Source organism: Paralichthys olivaceus, chromosome 14 (assembly GCF_024713975.1).
Source record: "Paralichthys olivaceus isolate ysfri-2021 chromosome 14, ASM2471397v2, whole genome shotgun sequence".
Lineage (NCBI taxonomy): Eukaryota > Metazoa > Chordata > Actinopteri > Pleuronectiformes > Paralichthyidae > Paralichthys > Paralichthys olivaceus.
Window position 1 is genome coordinate 19066451 of NC_091106.1, and position 22175 is coordinate 19088625.

General features: G+C 40.3%; 1 protein-coding gene and 1 long non-coding RNA gene across 3 annotated transcripts; one reads left to right on the plus strand and one right to left on the minus strand.

The window, feature by feature from the left end:
- Positions 1–1758: 1758 nt before the first annotated feature.
- Positions 1759–2972, minus strand: LOC109632201 (uncharacterized). The gene is made up of 4 exons (XR_002202900.2): positions 2792–2972; positions 2542–2699; positions 2309–2412; positions 1759–2240 (listed from the first exon to the last, which is right to left on the minus strand). It is a non-coding gene; the product is annotated as an uncharacterized lncRNA (long non-coding RNA).
- A 530-nt stretch (positions 2973–3502) lies between these two features.
- On the plus strand, positions 3503–21554 carry ppm1ba (protein phosphatase, Mg2+/Mn2+ dependent, 1Ba). 2 transcript variants are annotated; one of them, XM_069538662.1, is made up of 7 exons: positions 3503–3924; positions 10814–11730; positions 12123–12240; positions 13536–13650; positions 14005–14062; positions 16036–16052; positions 16894–17013. In XM_069538662.1, coding segments are annotated over exons 2-7 (1197 nt in total). In that variant the 5' UTR covers positions 3503–3924; positions 10814–10842; the 3' UTR covers positions 16895–17013. The 2 variants fall into 2 exon arrangements, with proteins under 2 accessions (XP_069394763.1, XP_019953481.1); XM_020097922.2 differs by lacking the exon at positions 16036–16052 and having other exon boundaries at positions 16894–21554.
- Positions 21555–22175: the final 621 nt, after the last annotated feature.

Below are 22175 nucleotides of genomic sequence, written 5' to 3' on the forward strand. Positions count from 1 at the left end.
AATTAAATTGATTTGCCCTCATAAGCTTTCATCAAAGCCCCCGATGTTACACTGTGAGCTGTTAAGGAGGCCTGAAGAGCAGACTTATGAAAATGACATGTAAATCAAATGAGCGCTGTATATTTTCAGGCCCGATTCACCAACAATTATTGTTTTGACCTGGCTCCTCAGTCGACAAAAGAAACCTGCTTCCCCTGAGGAGCAGGAAATCAGCTTTTCAAGTGCTCTTGTGTTTGAAGAGTGGAGGGCAAGGCAAGGAGTGATTGCGGCACAGTGTGCAGAGGATCAGACATGGAGTGATTAGAAGTGGAGAAAATGCAGCAAAGGCCAAGGCTGGCTGTGTGATTCTCCTTCACATATAATATACAAATAAGCAGTACTTGACACAGTGTTTATACTACTGACTGAGGTGGTGTGAAAGAAATTATAAAATGTTAAAAAAGTCTATACATTTGTGCATATTTAACCTCTTAAAAAATATGTCTAGGGTGACATAATAAAGAAGTGTCTGATAAAGGAACTGTGAACCCATCAATAAAGTAACCCATCATATGTAGCACGTGACTGCAGCATCTACAATACAGAACTGGTGGTTCTAAGTAAAGCAAAAGTGTTACTCAATTAAAAATCTGGATCTTTCAATGTCACCCTGAAAGGAGGTGGCCACTGAATAAATCTGCAGGTGGAAACTATGATTAAACAATATATATTATTTTGTTCAAACTAGATTTAAAAATAATAAGAACACTTATAGGCAATTGTATGTGTCTTGAGGGAAGTTTGCTTCATACTCACTAAATGATCACCTACATTATTAATAGTACACTTTAAGTGCTGTGAAGAACGTATAGATACACAGACTGACACACAGGCGCCAACATGATGACATCATGCTAAGCATACTGTATACAGTGGAAGAACAATAAAATCTAGTGTTTTGAGAATGCATAAAAATTCTCATCTTCATACAGTTCAACAAAGACTAAAGATTAATGTCATAATAAAAGCCTGGGATAGAAAGGTCTATATCTAAAGCAACGGAACTTTGTTTACAATATTTGATTCATTATACTTGGATCCTTGAGCCAATCCCAGTTTACACAGACACCAGTGTATTATTATTAAATTTATTGTTTTTATTCTGTGGTACAGGCACATATACAGCACTAAGTACTTCTTAAATACACACATACATTAATCAACAATTTAATATAATAAAACATATATATATTATTATGTAGGATTGGCCACTTTTTGTAGGGTTGACTTTAGAATGAAATTAGAAACACACACACACTCACAAACTTGATTGCAAACTTACGCTGAGCTTTAGATCAAATAAGTCAGTTAATTCAGTTGAATGATGTAAATAATATTTGGGGGAACATTGGCTAAATCACATTCATATATAACCCATATAATAAGTCAGATATCTACAGCTCATTGGACAAACTAAGAGGAAATATTTATAAAAAATGATCAGTTTTCTCTGTAATGCAACTGGTGGACATCTAAACACACATACTCCCAATTTTTGGTTCTACCCTGCAACACGTGGGTCATAAACATAAATCGATCAATAATTATTATATTTATTATGTATCATCTGACACTAGGTTTATAGGATTGTTTTTTCACTGTATGAACTTTTAGTACTTTGAGTACCTTACCAAAGCCACTAGATAGCAATGATGCACATAGTGTCACTGTTTACTTGATGATGTGGGGCAGTTTAGAAACAAACACATTGGAGGGTAATTGTATTAGATATTTTATTTGTCCTTTTTAAAAAAAAAATAGAGTTAAAATAGTTGGTTAAACAAAACTACATGAAAATGCAACTTCACACTTCATTTACACCATTTAAACTATTTACAATTGTTTAAATTGAGTGCCATCGTCCAGGTTCCTTTGTATCCGAACACTCTCTTTCCACACTTTACAACCCTGCCCAGAAACATCCTCATCCTCTTCAGACTGCTGACTCTGGCAGGATGAGTTTCTTCAAAGATCTGTATCTCTTGAGCTGGATCAGGTACGTGGTGGCTCTCAGCTGATTCCTCTGAAGTTGAGCCAGCAGCATCAATGTCTGCAGCTGCAGTCCCATCACATGGGGGATCCAGGACTTCAACCCTGTCACTGGAGTGAGGAGCAGCTGAGTCTGTGTCATCTAACAGTGGTATGGCTGAAGCCTCCTCCACCCTGGGCTCTTCCCCAGCCGACATCCAACATTAATTCTCCTATTGGATTTAGACAAGATTTTGTGGCAGTATTTAACATTTAAATGTACACATATTTGAATACTTACTTCCTGGTACTCGCAGTCGATTGCAAATGAGTTGTTGGGGAGGTAGAGGAAAAAAAGCATGCATCCAACATCCCACATATTGATGGCCTCTGGGACAGGGAGGCCTAAAAACAAGAACCAAACGAGCCAAACATGTACTGAAGACTGCATGACATCATTTCTGCTGGATCATTTACAACAGAAACACACAAGTGCACACATGTTCAAAGATGAGGTTAGCACATTGAACCTACCTGTAACCAAGGAGCTGGGAGTTCATATGTGTCCTGTGAGGTCATGAGAGACCAACCAAAATCAATAACTCTTGATTTGTGGTTCACCAGCATCACATCTGGTTTGAGGTCTGGTGGACCACCCCAAAGCTTTTTAGTGCATCAAAAGCTGTCAGCAACTGCAGAATGTAAAGCGTTAGTAACAGATCTAGAAGATATACAGGTATGTTACCACTATGATACATTGATTAAAGAGCCACACCATCTTTACCTGGTGGGCTATGGGCCGAAACTCGCTCAGAGTCAGCGGTTGTCTATGCTGTTGTTCCAGCAGCTCCTACAGGTTCATGTCCAGCTGCTCAAACGTTTGCCGACCTGAAACTTCTCCTTGCAGTGGACCACGTTCGTTTTAGCGGGGTCAAGAGCGCTCACAGCATCAAGCATCCTCATCTGTGGAGGAAAGAGGATATAGGAGGTGTGGGTGACAAGTTATGAGCAAGAAAACGTGAAACAAAACTCGGAATGAATTAGATCTCCCAAGGGAATCTATAAGTGTGTTTGCAGCAACATGTGTTAATGAAGGCAGGGCTACACAACTCTTTGGAATTTCTTACCATAGAAACTGCAAAACAACAAATTTGGTCAAAATAGAGAAAACCAAGGACAAATGGTTGGGGTGCATGAGGATTACAGCCAACCATCCCACCAGGTTCTTCTTTATGTGATATTGATTTTTAACGGACCACATGGATTGTTGAAGTTTATTCCATTTTAGATATGTTTGCTTTACACACGCACACACACACACACACACACACACACACACACACACACACACACACACACACACACACACACACACACACACACACGCACACACTCTGAGACAACTTGATTTCTACTGTTTACAGTCCACATCTGAGGGGGAGGTCTGACTGACTCGTCATTCGACCAATCATATATCGCCTTCGAATCGGTGTTCGTCCAATCACGGAAGAGAGAGACCGGACAGCCCCGCCCCTGAACTGGAAATTGAAAAAGAACGTCATCTGCTTCATACATTTAGCATTAGCCCAAATTAGCTCAGCGTCTCCAACCGAGTTGTTTTCCTCTTCAAGCGGCTCCCGGCGTTGGCGGGTTATCGATGTGGTGCTGCCGGGGCGGACAGAGCGAGCCATGTTGGTAAAAGCTTTACCCCGGTGCAGAGACATGCTGAAGGGAGAACCGACCGAGTGAAATGCTGGCTAGCGTGAATCAAAGCTAGCTGACGAGCAGGGGCCGAGAAGCGAAAGTGGCTAACATAGACGAGAGCTAAGCCCATCACAACAAGCCCGGGCACTTAAACACACCCGAGCCCTAAGCCCCGAGGAGAAGGACCGGCGGAGGAACTCCATTTTATACAAAGTGAGTAACGTCAGGTGCTGGGATCTAAGCTAAATGTCCACTGCATGTATCCTACTAACACAAGCTAGTCGTCCGCTAACGTGGAGACAACACTTTGACAAGTGTGAACTTCTCGAGCTGGTTAGCTGCTAACACAGGTAGCCTCGTTGTCGCCGAACTCCGAACCAGTTCATCTCATTATGAACAATAAGAGACACATGCTGCCACACTTGGTGGTTGACGGGGATAAAAATGTGATGTCAACAATCCTGCTCATGTTACGCTGGTTATTACCACGCTGGGTCCCATTTTGTTACGTGACAAGCGTTATTTTGTTCCCAATGTTCTTAACCACTTTAAATGTGCTATTAGCATCATACTGTCGCCTGGTAGAATGACTGAATGAATGGATATGAATCCACTGTGTATTCTCACACCCTTCACATTGCATTTAAATCTATTCTTGTTTTGATACCATCATGGTTTATGAACTGTAGGATGTTTTGCCATTAATTCATGCTACTCTGAAAGTGACTTGACATTTAATAAGTATTTTAATGCCACATGAATATTTGCAACAGGTGTGACTCATACCTGAAGCTGGTTTAACACATTGTTTATTCTATTATCTGTTTAGAATCGTTTTTTTTCCTAAAAGAGGCAGGAGAACAATGTCTATGCCAACCTACACACCAATGGCCTAGTGAAATTAATATTCTATTATCTGGTGACAATTTACTTTGCAGGGTCTAACTCAATTAAACATTTAATTATCCTTCGAGGTTTGTACAGAACACCAGCGCAGGAATCAACTAGTTTTATTGCATTGTTGTGGGTAGGTTTATTGGGTTGTTATTGTGTGTGTGTGTGTGTGTGTGTGTGTGTGTGTGTGTGTGTGTGTGTGTGACTGTGTGTTTGTGTGACGGTGTGTTCCAGAAATGGCAGCATCATCACTGGCATGTTTGTGTTGGCACCCTGATGTGAAATCCTGCACAAGCCATGCTGTTTTAGCCAGTGACTGCTGCGAGTCTACCGTCCAAAGGCATTTATCCATACAGTTTTGGCCGTGCCTATTGACTGAATCACTTTGCACACAGATGTACACTCGCGATATGCTGTTAACTGGCAGGCTCAAAATAACTGAATGAATGAATTTGCCAAGTGCCAAGAAGGGCAGTTGGATTAACTGTGCGAATGTGTCTGAACAAGAAAAGACTGATATACAGATTCATTTTCCAATAACACTGTTTTCTGTTTTAGAATTAGCCAGTATTATTTTCCCTGTTTATACCGATCTCCCAAATGATGTCGGGGGTGTACATAATTATCCTTCATACTAAATTGTATCTCATCTAATATTTTAACGTTTTTAGCCTTCCATTGCTTTCCTCCTCAATGTTTTCAATCTGGACTACATTAAACCTGTAAAATGCATACATAACATGTCATTCATCCATATCTCACTGTTTCTCAACTTTTGAGGCCTGGGAGTCAAATTGAAGACACACCAGTTATCCTGATAACAAGAATAGGTATATACTAGCACATAAGCTCCTCCTGTTGCCAAGAACCCACTCACAGTGTATCACGACACGTTTACCTCCACTTTGCCTATAGTCTGTCTGTAGACTCCAGTCTGGTCAGGTAACAGCTCAAGCTTTCCTGACGCCACTGCACTAAAGATGACTGAAGCTGTCTGTTCAAAGAGCACTTGTTCCAGGAAATTGACTTCTTCTGATGTGGCTTCAGTGATGAGTCATCAAAGAGGGGAGATCAGAGATATCCCCTCCTGTTTATACCACCTCTCTAATTTGTTAGTCAGAGGCTCACTGAGGGTAAACCTGATTCTGTTCTAACTAAAAATCTTCATCATAACTGGGAATAGTACATTACACCAGCTATTCACGATACATTTTAGCTTTTTACAAATGTGGATGTGGCGAATAGACATGTAATCAGTGGAAAGATGATCATCTACCCAAATTGCAACATTAGCTAGTAGAAAATTTACCTCATGCTCTCAGTATGTGCTTTATTAACTACAGATATAAAGTGCAAAGTGTAACTGAATCACTGCATTTACGACTCAGCTTTTTGTCAGTCTTTCAAACAATGTTTCCCACAGAAGTATACTCTATCTGTGGTGGTAGCTAGTACAGCTGATACATAACAGAATATATATACAGCTCTATCTCTTTTTTGTAAATCTCACTGGACATCTCTCTCTTCACACCACTCTTCCTTCTTTACTGTCTCGTGCTGCATCCAGTTGAAGCCTGGAAATATTTGAAACTACACACTGGCACTTTTCAGCTCACCATGTGTTTCCTTAGGTTATAGGTACTCTAGTCCAGACTGTCTTTGTTCCTTCTCAGGATCATCCCCTTTTGAGTTTAAAAATATGCTGGACTGTTAAGGCAAACACTCAAAATCACAATTTGTCTCATAGGGCTTTAAACAAGGTGTGGCATCCTCTGTCCTTAACCCTCAACAAGAATATGGAAAAACTACTAAAACAACTATTAACAGGGGGAAAACAATGTGTGTAGAAACCTCAGAGAAATCATTAACCTCATAAACTTAACTTTAATCATTAAATCATTAACATCAACATTATCCACTCTCAAGAGGACTTGGTAGTAGCCCCAGTCAGAAGTGAGAATTTTGGGCCTTTATTTCACCTCGCTCTGTGTAAAAGTTAACACAGTATGGGAGTGCATTATTATACCAGCAATAAGTATTTAACTGGCAGTTATACCAGCCTTCTTCTCTGAAGGGAAAAGCCAACAGTAAAAATCAATATGTGGTGCTCAGTCTTGATTTTGTGGAAGGCTGCCACAAATATATCAATATATGGTAAACACTTAAACAACACAAGGTACTTAACTCACATAATTGTTCATTTATTTATTATTGCTCATTATATGGGGAATTTAGTGGACATGGACAACAATAGTGTCTCGGATAAGAAAATACATTATTGGAGTCATTCCAATTAGCTCCTCAGTTAGTAAGTGCTGCTTTTTCCACTGTTTATTATTTTGCGCGGCATGATACTGTAATTTGAGTCCACTAGGGTTTATTAATTCTGATCAGACATTTATACAACACTAGACTCATTTCATAGTGGATTATCTTGAATGAGTGCTGTTTCTTCATAGAGGATATGCGTTACGTCATCTGTACTTGCTGCTGTTCTCGCTGCTGTACTCCAAACTGAATCAGCCAGTTTGACTACTGTATGCAACTACACTTTTAGAATGAAACTGGGCCCTTATCTGGTGTCTACATCTCATTCTGTCTGCTGTTCTTTTTTTCCTAACCATATTTAAATCATTCATGTGTTGATGTTTATGAGAATCTCACTCAGCAGCATCCTTCTAGTGTGTAGTGTCTTTTTTCATATTTCACAGTTTCCTGTTCACAAGCAGTAAAGTTGAGTCATTGTAATATCATCATTTTGTGTTGGTTCATAGATGGACACACCACTAATCGGTATCTATATGTGTATTTATATCACATATTGTACATTAAATGTCACCAAACAAGACTCAGAAGAGAGAGTGGTAGTCTGTGTTTGACGAGCTAATCTGGCTCTGCGTGTATCCCATCAGCAGCTGACTGTTAAATTGAGTTAGCTGTTAAAGCTGGCCTGCTTGTCTGAAGTCTGAATTGCGGGTGTTCTGGGTCTGTCCTCAAGTTTGACTCTCAAAAAGCATCAGCCATTCACCTCATCTTGCTATGTGCGCCTTGCAAGATGTGAGAGAGAAATGGGTTGTGTTTTTTATGGATTAAAACGTAAGAGGTCAGTTTTGCTGTTGAGATCGAACTTAACCCCATGTGCACACCATAAATGGGCACACAAATGCACGCAAGCACACTCACACAGAGCGGCGTGGCTGTGCAGTCCCCCCTGTCACATGCTACAACCACCACCATCTTTCTACTTCTGTTGCCACGGCAACCACTCAGCTGCCACTCCAAGCTGTGTAACCATGGCGACTCTAGACTGGGTGTCATCACTCCCTGAAGTTCTCAGTGCTCACATTGATGTTATGTGTAGTGGTTTTTATTTCTCTTTTTATGCAACACCAACAGAATATGTCACATGTTGTAGTCATAGTTGTTGATGACATTATGAGCCTTTAAATGACAGGGTCCTTGCCTCTGTCCAGTGTGTGTGTGGTTGTTGATTGTGTGAAAGAGCAAATGATTCTGGTTTGGTGATTGCACAAAGGGCTTTGATATCTGCTATATAAGGAGTTGAATGCCTGAGTGAATGAATTCGTTGTCAAGGTTCTGACCAGTGATGCTTCCCAGCCCTTTGATATGTAATCAGTGGCCAAGTGTGCATCTGTGTGTGTGCGTCTGAAATAAAGCACGCCTGTTGTATCGCTTGAATGAATTCGGAAGTCTGGAAGTCACACCAACCACTTTGTTCTAAAAGAAAACAAAAAATAGTGTTCTTGCTACATCAAACTGTGTGTGTCACTTCTGTCAGTCTGTTAAGTCCGTGTTTTGAATTCTTAACCATAATGATAACGATAAGAATTATTTTAACAATAATTGGCTCTGAGTACTTGAAGTCAACTTCAGATTCCTGTCATCCATCCTAAACCCTTGTTTGGATTTTTTGCATAAGCAGTTTTTCAGTTTTTATTAATGGAATTATGAAGATGTTTTCAATTATGTTTTGAGTGAGTGATATTTTTATTCTTTTGCTAAAGTACTATGTTTGACATGCTCCACTGAATCATTCTGAAGCAGCCTCCAGCTCAATATTGTCATTTGACAGTTTGTATTAACATTATAATGTTAAATATATACTAGTGTAGATATAATGTTCAAGTACTTTGTAGTAGATATCAGTGTAGTGCATGGTGTGAAGCTTTTGCTTTGATAAAACTAGATGCTATATATTTTGTAGGAAAAAGCTTTGCATCTTGCACATGTAATACCAGTAGCAAAATTTTAACTGCTTATATTTTATCAGTGATTTTAATAAAAGTCCTTTATGTCGGCTTTTCTCAAGTCTTCAGTTAGGTCCTAGTGATTTTATTTGAAATTCTCAAGTGTCCAGCCATAAATTTGGGACATGAGCTCCAGCTGTGTAGCGAAAGCAGCACATCAGCAGCACAACAGGAAGAACCTCAAACCTCTCACTTAGGATCCGTTAAGCCACAGCACTACTGTTCTCTCACAAGTGATTTTTACAGTGCTCAAAGTACAGTACAGGATAATGTACTTGGACACAGTAAACCGAAGACCTTTCCTGTTGTAGTTTTCTACACATGAAATGTGAGTGAAGTGCAATCTGTCATGTGGGCAGTGTAGACCGAGGTATAAGTTAAGATTGGAGCTTATCTGCTCTGTCAGATGTGAGATAGTGAACTGAAAAAAGCAGCCGCAGTGCAGATAGGGGTGACTTTGTTAAGCTCATTGACTCCCCCCCATCATATGCTAGTTAGCCTTTTTTGTTTCATTTTAGCTGATATAATCGGAACATTGCGTTAACCTTTGACCTTTATTTATGGATCAACAGAAATATTAGAGTGTGGAAAAATGGGCTGTCAGCCCTCAGCCTTAACCATGTGTACATTAAGAGACCGGAACCTTGAGTATGCCAACAACTTATTTCTAAGTCATATTCATTGATATCCTCAGAAATAATGTACAAGTTAACAGTGCAATATCGAGGCTAAGAGGCCATAAAGTAGTGTGACAATCAATAAGACTGTAAGTTGTTCTCATTTCGTTACCAATTAACAAATGCTGGATACAGAATCTCTGGCTGCTATCAAGCAGCCTGATGCTGCCATTCATTTAGCTAATGCAGGTGCAGTAGACAGATAACACATTATCTCAAACACTCGATCGAGTTTGGTAATGCTCTTAGTAGCCAGTTGTGGCCAAAGAAGCTTTTAAGCTCTTCAGTCTTTTTAAGCAGAAACCAAAGTGCCTGTGCTATTTCTGGATATGGTGAGCAACGATCACTGTTGATTTATTATTATACGCCCAGTTGAATCACTGGTTGAATTATTTGTTGTAAAGTTAGCAGTGAAAGAAACACACACATGCTTGAAAACTACCACAGTCCAAGTTCAACAACTGTGGGACATCTGCTGGGTTCATGTTTTCAGACTCTCAGTGTTGAGATCCATAAATTGTATTTGTTGGCTGAGAAAACTTAACTACTACAATTTAGAGTGGAAGCCTGAAACACGTTTTAATTATTAAGTACCATATCAAAATAGGATAACAATTTAGCAGTCAGTTATTGTACTTCAGTAAACACAAATGCATAATGACAGAGAGAAAAACACCATACATGTGATATAAGTTTCCACCCAATGAAAAAAAAATTACTTTCATGGTGGCTGTCATTTCCCCTAATGTTAGCAAACACGTCACAACTCTTCTCGTGAGCACAGTAAACACTACCTAATTCAAAGGCAGTGATAATTGGATTGAAAAGTCGGCAGTGAATGTTCAAGATATATTTGCCAATAAGCTTTGCTGTTGGGCCAACCCTGGCACTGCTACATCTAAATTGAATGAAGACTTAATGTTATTAGTGTCACCTGTGTCAACTGTTGGAGAAAGTAAATGTGGGACAGTGTAAACATCCCGTAGAAATGGAGAGCCCCTTAAATTAGTGCAGACATTTGTCATAACTTGAAATAGTAGTTTCTTTTCTAATTGCCAAAATAATATAGATTTGAAAATTGTGTTGTGTTTATAGTTTGGAATTCCGCACAGCTTTTGAGGTTGTAATGAAAATGCAAGTTGGTGAATAAGAAGATAAAGAATCTGTATTGTTGTCAAAATATGAATTTTGTTATTTTGTCAATATAGTGAAAGTGCAATTCTGAAGTGTTTATATTGTCTTTTTTACCCCCCTCTCACACAGGTAGCAGTGGGTCTCTCAAGGTCAGAGCCATGGGTGCGTTCCTGGACAAACCCAAGACAGAGAAGCACAACTTGCATGGTGAGGGCAACAACCTACGCTATGGCCTGAGCTCCATGCAGGGCTGGCGGGTGGAGATGGAAGACGCTCATACTGCTGTGTTGGGACTTCCTACTCCGGGTATGAGTGACTGGTCGTTTTTTGCCGTGTATGATGGTCACGCTGGCTCGAGGGTTGCCAATTATTGCTCCAAGCATCTCCTGGAACACATTATCAGTTCCAGCTTAGGGGCCAGGGGTACACAAGGCTCCCAGGCTGGTTCAGACAGTTCCACCGGTGACCCTCCAGCACCAGTTCCTCCTACAGTGGAGGCTGTAAAAGCAGGGATCCGGACAGGGTTTCTGAGGATTGATGAGCACATGCGCAGCTTCTCGGACCTTCGCAATGGCATGGACCGTAGTGGCTCAACAGCAGTGGGAATCCTCCTGTCACCTGATCACTTTTTCTTCATTAACTGTGGTGATTCTCGAGCTGTTCTCTACCGCAATTCACAGGTGTGCTTCTCCACACTTGACCACAAGCCTTGCAACCCACGCGAGAGAGAGCGCATCCAGAATGCTGGCGGCTCCGTGATGATTCAGAGGGTTAATGGGTCACTGGCTGTCTCGAGAGCCTTGGGGGACTACGATTACAAGTGTGTGGATGGGAAGGGCCCCACAGAGCAGCTGGTCAGCCCAGAACCAGAAGTGTATGAGATGATTCGGGCCTCAGAACAGGATCAGTTTGTGGTCCTGGCGTGCGATGGCATCTGGGATGTCATGTCCAATGAAGAGCTGTGCGACTTTGTGAAATCCAGGCTCGAGGTATCCGATGACCTGGAAAGAGTCTGCAATGAAGTGGTGGATACCTGCCTGCACAAGGTGTTTGCACATTTGTTTTTGAATGTGACTTTTTTTGCATTGCTTCTGTGATGGCTTCTGTTTTCTAATGAGTTTAGAGTTTAAAATCTGGCAGATTAAAGTCCTCCAAGGACACTGATTCATATGTAATGGTATCCTGAAGAAATAGTATGTGTACATATATCAGGGCTCATGTGCTTGACTTCTGTAGGCTTGAAAGATGGCTGTAAAAGGCTACTTGATTAATCCTGACCAGTTTCAGTTTTGCTATGATGGAAAAACTCAGTTGTGTGCTGCAGCAAATAATTTCCCTTGACTTGTGCCTAGGAAATGACCACTGTTTCTATCAGCCCTACACGATGACTCCATCTCTTAACTGCTCTATCTTCGTTCCTCTCTCCTCCCGTCCATAGGGGAGTCGGGATAACATGAGTGTTGTGATAGTGTGTTTGCCCAACGCCCCCAAAGTGTCAGAGGAAGCTGTGAGGAAAGACGCTGAGCTCAACAAATATCTGGAGTCAAGAGTGGAAGGTGAGAATGAATGGATGGACAAAAAGTGTGCGGAACATAATGACAATGTTGAATATTTATGTTGAATTTATTGCTTGATTTTATATTTTTCATTTCTTCTGAAACCGCTCTGTATCCACAGCCTTTGTGTGGCTTAAAATTAACCCCCCCCCCAAGCAGCTTAAGTGTTATACAGTAAATCTTGAATGCTTTTATAAAAGCCTTGGTTTACATTCTTCTTATTGTCAATAAATCACCCATGAAACCGTCAATACTGTCATTTAAAATTTTTACTTGAGAAAACAGGTCTATATCTTTCCTCAGCTGAAACCTTATCATATCTGTATGATATGTGTTTTCTCCACACACTGATCCTGCCACTCTCTATTCTCTAACCTCCAGCCAAGTTAGCGCAGGCTCACAGCAGAAGAATGACACCAATTGTGACCTCCTTTTCCATTCCAGCAAGCATCTCCCCTCTTTATTCCCTGTTTGCACCTCTCCTCCCTTTCCCTTCCCCTTCCCTCCCTCGCTCAAACATTCCCTGTCTTTTTTGGATGTATGCCCTGCTCTCCTCCTTTTCTTTCTGTCTTTTTCATCCCATTTTGTTTTCTCAGGATGCAAGGGGCCCTCTGATAAACATAGTCCAGTTTTTCTAGTCTTCGTTGCATATTTCTGCTCATTTCCCTCGCTTAAAAAAAATGGGTTTTTCAGCTGTTTCAGAATTAAGCCAAACAAGAAAATGTTTTTTTAAGCCCTAAAACTAATTAAATAAATTTGACATCTCAGTACTTCTTTTGTCTCGATCCATAAAAGCCTGTGTCTACTATTTGGAACATACATTGTCGTATCCACTATAAAATGTGTCCTGCAGATGGTAAAACAGAGATAGTTGTGTATAATACTGCAAATCAGTGTTTGCTCAATTGATTGATCTGCACTCCAAAGTGGGTTCAAGCTGAAAGGTAGATGACACTTAGGCAGGGGTTTTGTTTGGTTGAAGCAAAGTAGATGTTTGGCTTCAGGTACTGTCTGATACTAGAAGAGAGTGAAAGAAAGAGAGTAAACAGAAAATGTTTGAGGAATGCTCTGGCTGAACATTGACCTGGCCTCATGCCACTCTCATCTCAGTTGCAGGCCTCTCTCTGTCACCATCTCTCCCTCTCAGTTTCAGACACACACTCATCTCCTCAGATTCACTTGTTCGGTTTCCATCGCCACCTCTTCTCCTTCTCAGTGACATTTTTTGTCTTTGTATCAGCTGTCGGCAGCCGTGTTATACGTGTATAACGACATGCCTCGTATTGTGTTTTCAGAGATGTTGTCTCGGCCGGGGGAGGAAGGGTTTCCAGACCTGGTCACAGTGATGAGGAACTTGTCTACTGACAGTGGCATGCCCCCTCTTCCACCAGGGGGAGGCCTTGCCAGCAAGTAAGGACCACTGCCCTCAAAGGGGATGCTGTGTTATATCACAGGAGTCACAAACATATGGAATAAAAAATAAATAAAAAACTTCAGATGACCTTAACAGAGCCAATATAAGAATTGACTAATAATAACAATTATCTATTTGTTCAAATGCTCAGCCCAGTAATTGACTTTTCGTCATTCTTTGTACAGGGTAGTATTTGCAGTCATTAAAGTAGGAGCAAGATGTTTTCCTTTCATCACAACTACCCTGTGCTGTGCCTTGGTTTTCCACATTCCTGCCTCTCATGTTACATTGATCGATGGTTTGAATAGAATAGCTCAAGAGACCTCATCACAATTTTTCTATTCCTGCAGACGCAGTGTTATTGAAGAAGTATACAACCGTCTGAACCCATACAGGGAGGAAGATGGGGTGAGTGTCAGTATATGTGATGAATGAATAAGCTTTGTCTTTCTTTTACCATTTATGCAGCACTCTCACACACAGATCTTAAGCTTTTTGTTGAGTTTCAGTCGTATCTGGAAAGCTCTTATTGATTAATTCCGCCTCGTGGATCAGATGGGTGAACTTAATTGTGCAGTTAACGATCACACTCACAACCACAGAAGATGATGTAATGCAATTGACCTGAGGGGTGGCTTTGAGAAATCTCTCCTTCCCATTATGTTAAACATTGCATGATGCACACGCTTCGGCCTGCACTCGTGATGGGTTTTACATACATTTCAACATAGCTCTGTCAAAACCTTTTGCTCTTTTACGAAATCTAGTTTCTACAGGTGAAAGCATTCTCTTCAAATGTACTCGCTGAAATATATCAAGAAGTGGTGCAATCTTTGTTCATGAAAGAGTCCTCCTTTATCAGTTTACTTCTTATTCTCTCTTTCATAGTTTTTTTATTCTGTCCTTAAACAAAGTTAGGTCTAAGGATTTTAAAGCAAACACTGTCTGGATCAGTCTGGACTTACTAGACATTAGATTAATATAAACCACAATGCTAAACTCAAGTATCTGCCACTGCTGCAAGAACAGTTTTCCTCCTTTTGAGCATGACTCCACAGTTTATGGAATTGCAAGAGTACTTTTTCTTTCATCCTTCAGCTTTGTACTTCCCTTTTTTGTTGTGAGAAATATTGAAAATACAAGTTGCAGACTTGGAAACACACTTACACACACACACATATGGTTTGCAGTTTGCTCCCTCAATGAGGACAGTGGCTGCAGTCAATTGAAGAATCAGAACACCAGAAGATACTTTCTGTTTTTGCAGATCAGAGCACTCTGTGTATGAGTGAATGTGACTTTAAATGATGGATCAGATGTGTTTGAGAGGGAATGACACAGAAATGCCCATGTGACCATCTGAAGAATCAATAGAGTTGGTGTGTGCGTGTGTGTGTGTCTGTGTGTGTCTGTGTGTGTCCGTCCTGTTAGGTAGCAAGTGTTGGAGGTGACGTTGACTTCAGTGTTGTCTTGGTTTGTCTGTAGGGATGTAAAGTTACTCTGTTTGTTTGTTTATATTTATTGTGAAGCACTTTGTAACCGTTTTTAGATTAGTGCTATACAAATGAAGTTATTATTATTATTAATCTACACAATAATAAGTCTTTATAACTCAGCTTAAAGCCACTATGTGATTTTAGCATCTGTCCAACTATTGGACTTAAGTTTTCTTACTGTAGAAAAATTAGTGGTTAAAATTGGGCCATCCATTTGGGGATGGGCGGGACAGAATTGTGCATTGCTGAACACAGCGACTTTTTTTTCTGATCTCGTCCCCTGGGTGCACCAGAATAGTAATTTTACAAATTTTACAAAAAGTGGCTTTTCAATTTTCAGGATTTGATTTTAATCATAGTGTTTAAGAAATGCTGTATTTTAAAGAGCAATCTAGCATTTGTAGTTTTAAAACATTCAGTTGGCTATAAGCGAAATAATTATATTAGATTTGTTTAATAATTTGTACAATAGCAGTTATCAGAATATAGTTTTTCTTTAATTCAAGGTGCTGCCAGTAAAATATGACTCTAATTTACATCTCACAGCTGCCTCCAGAAGCTACCAAGATTCACCAACATATGTTAAGATTATTGCCTCTTCGCTTTATGGTTGAGTTTTGACTCACTGAGGTTTTAAGTTTTATCTTAAATAATATTTTGAGCCTGTTTTCTTTTTTGCTTGGCCATTTCTTTGCGATAAATGTTTGATAACAGCATTTTAGTAAGAATTGCCCATGTTTTTGGGGGGTGTCCGCATCAGTCCCCAAAATATCCATATCAGTCGGGCTCTAGTAGTTTCTATATATATAGTAAATAATCTAAACACACACATTGAAAAGGGTTGTATCGAATTTTCTAACTGTGTTCACCCTCTGATTAACGCAGCCCTCCTGTTTCATTTGGTAAGTGATCACATATCACATATATAATTATAACACCTCTGCCCTCTTCTTCCAACTCGTCATTTACACACGTACACAACTACACATACACACATCCGTACACATTCTTACAGGCATGTAAGTGGCGACCTGTTGCGCATATTCCCCCTGTCACACCTTCATCAGTCTCTACTCCCTCCTCTGATCTTCTCTATAGCATGTGGAGCCCATTCAGACTTAAAGGCGCGTGCGTATGTGTGTGTGTTTGTGTGTTTGTGTGCGTCTGCGTGTAGACATGACTGTCCAGGTCTGACGAGGATGAGTGATTGGTCAGTGTTTCTGGTCCTGTCAGCCCCTCTCTCACTTTGCACTCACAAACACGCATGCACTGGCCCTACACGCATGCATCGCTGTCTCACTCAGTCTTCCCACAACTGCACGCAAGCATATAACAGTCTCTGTTTCTGTGTCACTCCCTGCTGTAGGATAAGAAAAGGCTTTGGAATTGTTGTGTTGGCATAAAGGAGCTACACACTGAGATTGATAGTGTGTCCTGGCTTTCTCTGCTATTGTTTTAGTATGTTTTGTTATTTTCTTGTTGTGTTGATCATAGGAACCTACCATTGAAGACAAGGCTGGGAAAGCGAAACAATAATGCACTGTAAAGATTTTTTCCACTTTTAATAACAGTGCGCTCTCCTTTTTCTCCCCTCTCTCACCCTGCTCTCCCTCCCCTTGTCTTCCTTATCTTCTATAATTCTTCCTTCCTTTTCTTCGTTTTGCTGCTTTATTCTACTCCCCCCCTCCTTTTTTCTCTTCTCATTGTCTCTTCCCCTTCTCTTTTGTGTCTTTCGTCTTACAGAGCGGAGCTGACTTGGAGTGTCACTGGTAGCTGTCCAGCACAACTGCCTGATCCAACAAAACAGGACCACTTTTCCACACGCGATCACATCCATTGTCACCTTTTTAATTTGCTCTGGGATTTTTTAATTTATTGTTTTTTTCCCCCCCTCCACACTGAGAGATCAAGCGACGCTGAAATCCTGGTTTTTAGAAACACACAGCACACCCGATGTGGAGGACTGCGAAACAGATTTGGTTCTTTTCATAGAACAAAATGTTGAAAAACGAGAACAACTGCATCAATCTCCTGAAAAGAGAACGGTGTATACAGTATATACATCATAGGAGAGGCAAACAAGCACAGTTTCTCTTGCCCCTCGTCTGCTTGCTTTTTTTGTAGTGGTTGTTTTTGTTGTGGATTGACAGAGATACAGGAGCAGCCCTGCTCTGAACGCTTTGGGGCAACATGGTGCCTTGCTCAGAACTGAGAGAGAGGGAGGACTTCATAACAGCCAGCCATGACCAAACCAGCCGCCCATGATCGTTTTCCACATTCTGATTGGCAGCAGATTTTTTTTGGCATTATTTGTTTTGAAGTGTGAACTTTACTTGCGCCTGACTGGTAGCCAATTGACCACACAAGCCTGTGAGTCCCACACACACAGTTCAGGCAAGTTTGGTTTCTGGACATTTGCTGGTACTTGACCAGGGCCCAACACTTCACCTGCCCAGGCACACGACTTGCTGGAGAATGCCTCACAGAGGTTTAAAACTCCCAAAGTCCTCACTATCCAAAGACCTCTGGTTTAAAAGCCTCAAATTCAGCAGCCAAGAGCTCTTTCACCTGAGGCCGCACACCTGAACCTGAACACAAGGGAACTAATTTCAGTTTTCTTTCTTCTATGGTGTCCAAACTAAAACAGGAAACAGCTGTGATGATCAGCCTGGCTACACATAGGAATTACATGGAGTACAGTAACTCAAATTTGATGATTCTTCTTGCACGTCCCTGCTCACTCTCTCCCCTCTTCGTCACTTAAAGGATGCTATCAAACCCCCCTTTTTTCCCCCTCCGTCTCTCTTCTCACTTTTCTGTTTCTTCATATGACAGAAGAGTCACTTGCATCGGCTGACATGGTCGGAATCATAAGCTTTTGAACCTGCTGTTGTTTAAGAGAAAGATGGAAATTATATATTAAATTCATATATATATATAAATATATATATATATACATATAGATATATATTTTTATTTGTTTGTTTTCGTTTTAATTCCCAGCCATGGTATTCGTTGTGGCCTTGTGTGTGTCTGTCTGTCTGTGTGTGTGTGTGTGTATGTGTGTGTCTGTGTAGCTGCTTTCGGACATGCACTGGACTCTGCATTTTTTCGGCAAACTTTAACCACCTGGGCTCCTGGCATAATGTCCATAGAAATCAAGGAGAAGTTGATGTGGGAACACAGCGGGAGTTCCCCCCTTGAATTCACCGCTAGCAAGTGGGGGGGGTCTACACATGATGGACACAAAAGAAAACAAATATTTATGTGTGAAAAAGCGGTGTCACACACACAGAAAGCACAGATGTGTGTCAAAAGAGTTTGGGGTGATAAGAGCCGTGCTATAAACATGATCATGTGATCTCCGCAGTGGAGTTCATACGTATTCATATCTTCCTGTCTCTGTCTGCTGTTCCATCTCTCGCCTGACTAATGCAGAGGATTTATTGCTGTTGTCAAGGCGTCTGTGCAGAGAACCTCCGGCTGTGTTGAGCGTGTGTGAAAAGCAAACTGTGGGTAAACTCCACAGCCAATTCTCCAGATTTTACCCATAGGTCATGTTTGAAAACAGCTTTGTGTGTCTGTGTGTGAGAATGAGACCCGTGTGCGAGTGTATGTGCACATTTGTTTGAGTATGTGTGTGTGTGTAGACAAATGAAAACATAGAGTCCAAGTTGCACACACAGAGTTCCCACACAGCAGTGTTCCAAAGACAGGGTTTGGGGTAAAGGGATTCCAGCCTCACCCTTTTTCTTCCCCCTCTCTCAACATCCTGTATCTACATACAGTCCTGCTTGTGCTACAACTTGTCTCTTCTATCTCTCCTGTGTTTAAAAAAAAAAAAAGAAAGAAGAAAAAAAAGCCTTTTTTGTTTTGATTGGAAAAAAACTTGTGTATCTTATTTTGGTTTTGTTATGTTTTTTTGGTGTAAATATAGTTTTTCAAAGTACTGTGGCTGTGGTCCTACTACAGATGGATAAGGAAACGCCAAGGGCGGGAGCTTCAAATCGATCTTGTGCATCAGAATGGGAGTGAGAAGAAGATTTTTGGTGTTTCACTGTATGACGTAAACAAGAGAGGCTATAGGACAGAACAGAATGGGCCCTACACCCGTAGCTGTGATCGCACTGTCAAAAAAAATCCTTAATTTCTTCCACTGTTTCCATCATGGACGTTGCCTCAAAGGCACATGATGGTTGCTGGGAAAAAACCCTGGTTTGACTCTTTGGATTGACCAGTTGTCTGTTTCATTTCTGTTGATCCAAGCACTAAAAGAAAAGAAATCACTGAAACCTCAGAAATATTGTCAGAAATAAACTTTTCTTTTCAGTATTTTGTGGAAACAACTGTGTTGCAGAGACAACATGAATACACTATGAGTGTGTATTCTTTCCTGTAGGTGAATTTAAAATAGGCTATGAGTATACACACAATTGTAATATACACTTTTTTTCCTCAATCATTCAATGGCAAATTCATTGTGCTTTTTGAAGTGGCAGTATTGAAAGAGAATAGGCCGTACAGAGTTTGCTGGGTGGTTAATGTTCTTGTGGTACACTTGCTCTCGGTGCCATATGACAAATAGGTACTTGAATGTGTTGTTCATTTTGCAGTTGCGCTGTTTTAATGGGATGATTGATTTTTTTCTTTGTTTGTGGTGGAGGGAGTGGGAGGGGTGGGATCTCTTTAGTTGTGCATGTTTTGTGATTGAGGGGAGGAGTGTATTTTGTGTGTTAGTGGGCGGGTGGGGACAATGCGGGGCCGTTCAGTGTGGTGGAGCACGATGTTGGAGAGGAAAGGTGACTGTGAAAGTACAAGCGAGAGAAAAATGGAACAAAAAGCAGCATTATTCTCTATTTAATTAGACTGAAATCCACCTGACCAATTCAAAACTGTATCTTTTCACTGCATCTAGAGTACCAGGGCCACTTAAAGGGGATAAAATATGATATTTCAAGAATAAATACGCAATATTACAAGAATAGAATCGTAATTTAACAAGAATAAGACAGATTTTACACAAACAAGGCTATGTGTCGTTGCTAGGGGAATATCTGAAGATCAGAATGTTCTTGTAAAAGTGAATGTGGAGCATCTTATTAGGTTTTACTTCAGTATAAGTTTCACAACTAACATTATACTTTTGGCACATCTGCACCACATCATGATAAATATCTGAACTTTGCTAGAAATCTAATCTATTCCGACTTCAATTATGACTTTATTCTCGTAATATTATGATTTAATTCCCTGAGTTGTAAAGAAACTGGTGATATTCTGACTTTAGTATCTTAATATCATGAGTTTCTTCTCAATTACTACTTCATTTTTGTAATATTATGGCTTTATTCAAACAATAGAGACAAACTAACCATTTTTTTCCTTTATCATTGTCTTTGAAAGTGGATTAAATTCCCAGTCTAGACGCTATATTTCACAACTCGTATTTCCTGACTTTAACATTGTGTAAGTTTCACCACACTGAGCACAGCTCTCACTTTAGGTTTATGTTTAAGCTGTATCAGACACTGGGCTATAGGAGAGGAGTGAAGGAGGGAGAAACGTTTTATTTTTCTGAATGTAATTTTTCCATTATTCACACTGACTCACTGCATGGACTGAACACAGGCAGCATCGTGTTCTCTCCTCGTCGAAATTAAAGTCAGAACAAGGTCTCTTCTGTTGCAGAAAAAAAGAGAGTAAACAAACAAACAAAAACAACTTGATATTTTGTTCCACAAACACAATAATGATCAAGACTCTCACAGGAAGACTTCTCAGTTTTTTATTTTTTTTTCCAGAGGAGACTTTGGTGAATGATTTGCTTTGATTTCAGGATATTTAAAGTAAAGAGAGTTTTACAAAGCACATCGTCTCATGAACCTGACCGTTATTCCAGGGCTGGCTGGGTTGATGCGATGGTGAGAGCGACGGAAGGGAGGATTTCTAAACTGCTACAAAATGGCAAAGCGACATGAGGCAGACTTAACATTCCCCAGGTGGATTTTTTTAGGACGACGATGAACCCTATAGTCCTCCTCGCCTCCACCTTCTGTTGTCTCTGGTCACTCTTTCTACACACACTGTCAGATTGAAACGTATGACGGCTATGATGATTCCCACACTTGTTTTATTTATTCCAATGCTTTCTAGCTCTTATGAATATGCTGTATTCTGGAGACAGAATGAGATAAGTGATGATAGACTGGCGTGTGATTGAGAGTGATGTATGACCCACTCACCTTCACCTTTGACCTTTGATAAGATTTAAATAAGGTGAGGTTTACGAGACACCCGGGGCATTCACCATCCCTTCTTCCTGTAATAATTTCCCAGTATGCTATTGTGATGTTACAGACCATACAGTAAACATTAATGTCAATAAAGATGGATTTAACTTTAAACTGTTCTGTGCTTTGTTTCTTTTTGTAAGCATTCACGCTTCATTACAACACAGTTGAAACTTTTCATATCGCCTGTGACAGTTTGTGCTTTGCTAAATGTTTGGCAGTACATTTTTTTGTGCCAGGGCAAACACGAGTGCCTTTTAAGGAAGAATTAATCACAATGCATCTTGGGAACATAAGCTTGTCTGTCAACAAGTTGTTGAGGTAAAGGGAGGGAGGGTTATTCAGCTGCCAAATGCAAATTCTCTACTAAATGTCACTAAATTCTACACACTGAACCTTTAGTACTTCTACAATAACGTGTACTTTAACATGTCAACAGTTGTAAAAGCTCTAATTGGCAGTTTGTAAATGGACTTTGCTCCTGTTGTCCTGCAAAGCCTTTTACTTATAAGATAACTCCATCATGTTTGAGGAGGATTTTCAACAACCTGGCAACCCCAAACTATAATAACCTATAAAGTATTGAGAGCTAATTTTGTAACATTATGTAAATTAGGTTTATTTTTCAAAGCCAATAACTGCAGATAATATATAGTTTTTTATGAATGGTGACCCATCAGAAGAAGAAGACTTGAACACTGGTTCCAGCTCTGGACCTGAAAAAATGTTAATCTC

Bases quoted from the DNA above. Each gene is read 5' to 3' on its own strand.
- ppm1ba (XM_020097922.2), top strand. From the start codon at position 10,843: ATGGGTGCGTTCCTGGACAAACCCAAGACAGAGAAGCACAACTTGCAT. The intron at 12,241-13,535 runs GTGAGAATGAAT...TTGTGTTTTCAG, and splicing joins TCTGGAGTCAAGAGTGGAAG to AGATGTTGTCTCGGCCGGGG. The intron at 13,651-14,004 runs GTAAGGACCACT...CTATTCCTGCAG, and splicing joins GGGGGAGGCCTTGCCAGCAA to ACGCAGTGTTATTGAAGAAG.